Genomic DNA, 1535 nt, shown 5'->3' with positions numbered 1-1535 from the left:
ATGCTTTCAAGTTATCTAATTATATCATGGTCTTAGATGGACTTCATCCTAGCATGACATCAGAGATAAGCAGTGTTTTTTGATACAGCTGGTGCATGCTGTCATTAAGACTGATACTGGTGTACTACCAAGAACCATGTTTGACACCAGGTTCTCAAGGTCAGCACTACAGGTGTATTGTGTAACAGCATACCATACAGCTATGTCAAAAAGTGATTTGTATTTCATTATAAATTGCACATTTACCTGAACATTCAGTAATTGTCATGCTATATGTTTCAGGTGTCTGTGTTTCAAATATAGCTTCATTCATGGGTCATTAATTTTTATTGATACAAATGTAGAAGCTTTACAGTGCCACCAAGCTGAAACGTAAAGTATTGAAGTTAACTCAACTTAGTTTCTCTGCAACATTATTAAGTATTTCCTATTACAAATATGGAAATGAAATCAAATATATATATATATATTTCATATTGATAATTGTCATATAAAATAATTTTAAATTACCATGAACCATTCTGCATTGCTGACTTGTCATGTATTTTTTCTTGCTGGCCGTGGTGTGATAACTAGAGTGAAAAAACAAAATTAATCCAAAATGATTAAGCAACTAAAAAAATGTTAACATAATATTACCACAAAATTAGAAGTTTTGGAATGTTTGAAATTATGGTTAAATGACACAGTGTGAATTGATATTATAACAAGCACTTACTCTTAGATAAATCAAAGTATCATTATATGAGAAATTTAGCATTTCTAAGGATTCACATAATCCTACAATTCTTCGAAAGTTCATTAGGCTTGATTTTTGGAAGAGTACATTCACATATATGTGCAGTTCTTTGAATTAATTGTCAGCTCAGTCCTGTTCATTTAATGAAATGAAGTGGAATTTTCAGATTAAATTTTTAAAAGATCAACACATACATAAATACATAATTCATATAATACATTTTGTGAAAAAAAAATTCTATAGATCAGTGTATCGACAGTTGAAATGAGTATCATGATTTCTTATTAAGTACACTGCTGTTATGTCCTGTCCACTTGAAAATCCAATGAAAAACGAATTAATTCAAAACATGATTTAATAATTACTATCACATTGAAAAACATAGACAAATTCAAACTGAATACAGAGTTCTTTTAACACTTGCCACTCCAGCATCTTTTAGTACTGAGCCTAGGATGGTCAACAGGGGTGGGGGTCATTCCAGAAACTGGTGATTTAGGGTTATTTTGATAGATCTCGATGAATGAACCTCGGCACAACTTCTAAAACAAATAAAAACAACTAAATATTGATGAAGTCTATATGGATTATACTATGGTGGTACCATACTAGGCATTATACAATACTCCTTATATTTACTCTTCATTGCAGAATTGACATTTCTAATTGTAGAATTGCAAGGGAAATCATCTTGTAATACATTGTGCATCAACTTCAACACTGCACATTTTTGGCCTTTACTGTGCCATGTGACGGATTTATTATTATATATTTATTTCAATATCAGTGTTTGTTT

General features: G+C 30.7%; 1 protein-coding gene across 2 annotated transcripts in view; it reads right to left on the bottom strand.

Moving 5' to 3' along the window:
- Positions 1-488: 488 nt before the first annotated feature.
- The window catches only part of LOC106469959, a 98240-nt gene continuing 97193 nt past the window's right edge, over positions 489-1535 (bottom strand). For both annotated transcript variants that reach the window (XM_022398523.1, XM_022398524.1), the window contains one exon: positions 489-572. In XM_022398523.1, the coding sequence (XP_022254231.1) occupies positions 507-572 (66 nt within the window). In that variant the 3' untranslated portion in view covers positions 489-506. The remainder of the gene's footprint in view (positions 573-1535) is intronic.

This window comes from Limulus polyphemus, unplaced genomic scaffold, assembly GCF_000517525.1.
Source record: "Limulus polyphemus unplaced genomic scaffold, Limulus_polyphemus-2.1.2 Scaffold3743, whole genome shotgun sequence".
In the NCBI taxonomy this organism is placed as follows: Eukaryota; Metazoa; Arthropoda; class Merostomata; order Xiphosura; family Limulidae; genus Limulus; species Limulus polyphemus.
The sequence above is the reverse complement of the archived record's forward strand: the minus strand, read 5'-3'. Positions and strand labels throughout refer to the sequence as shown.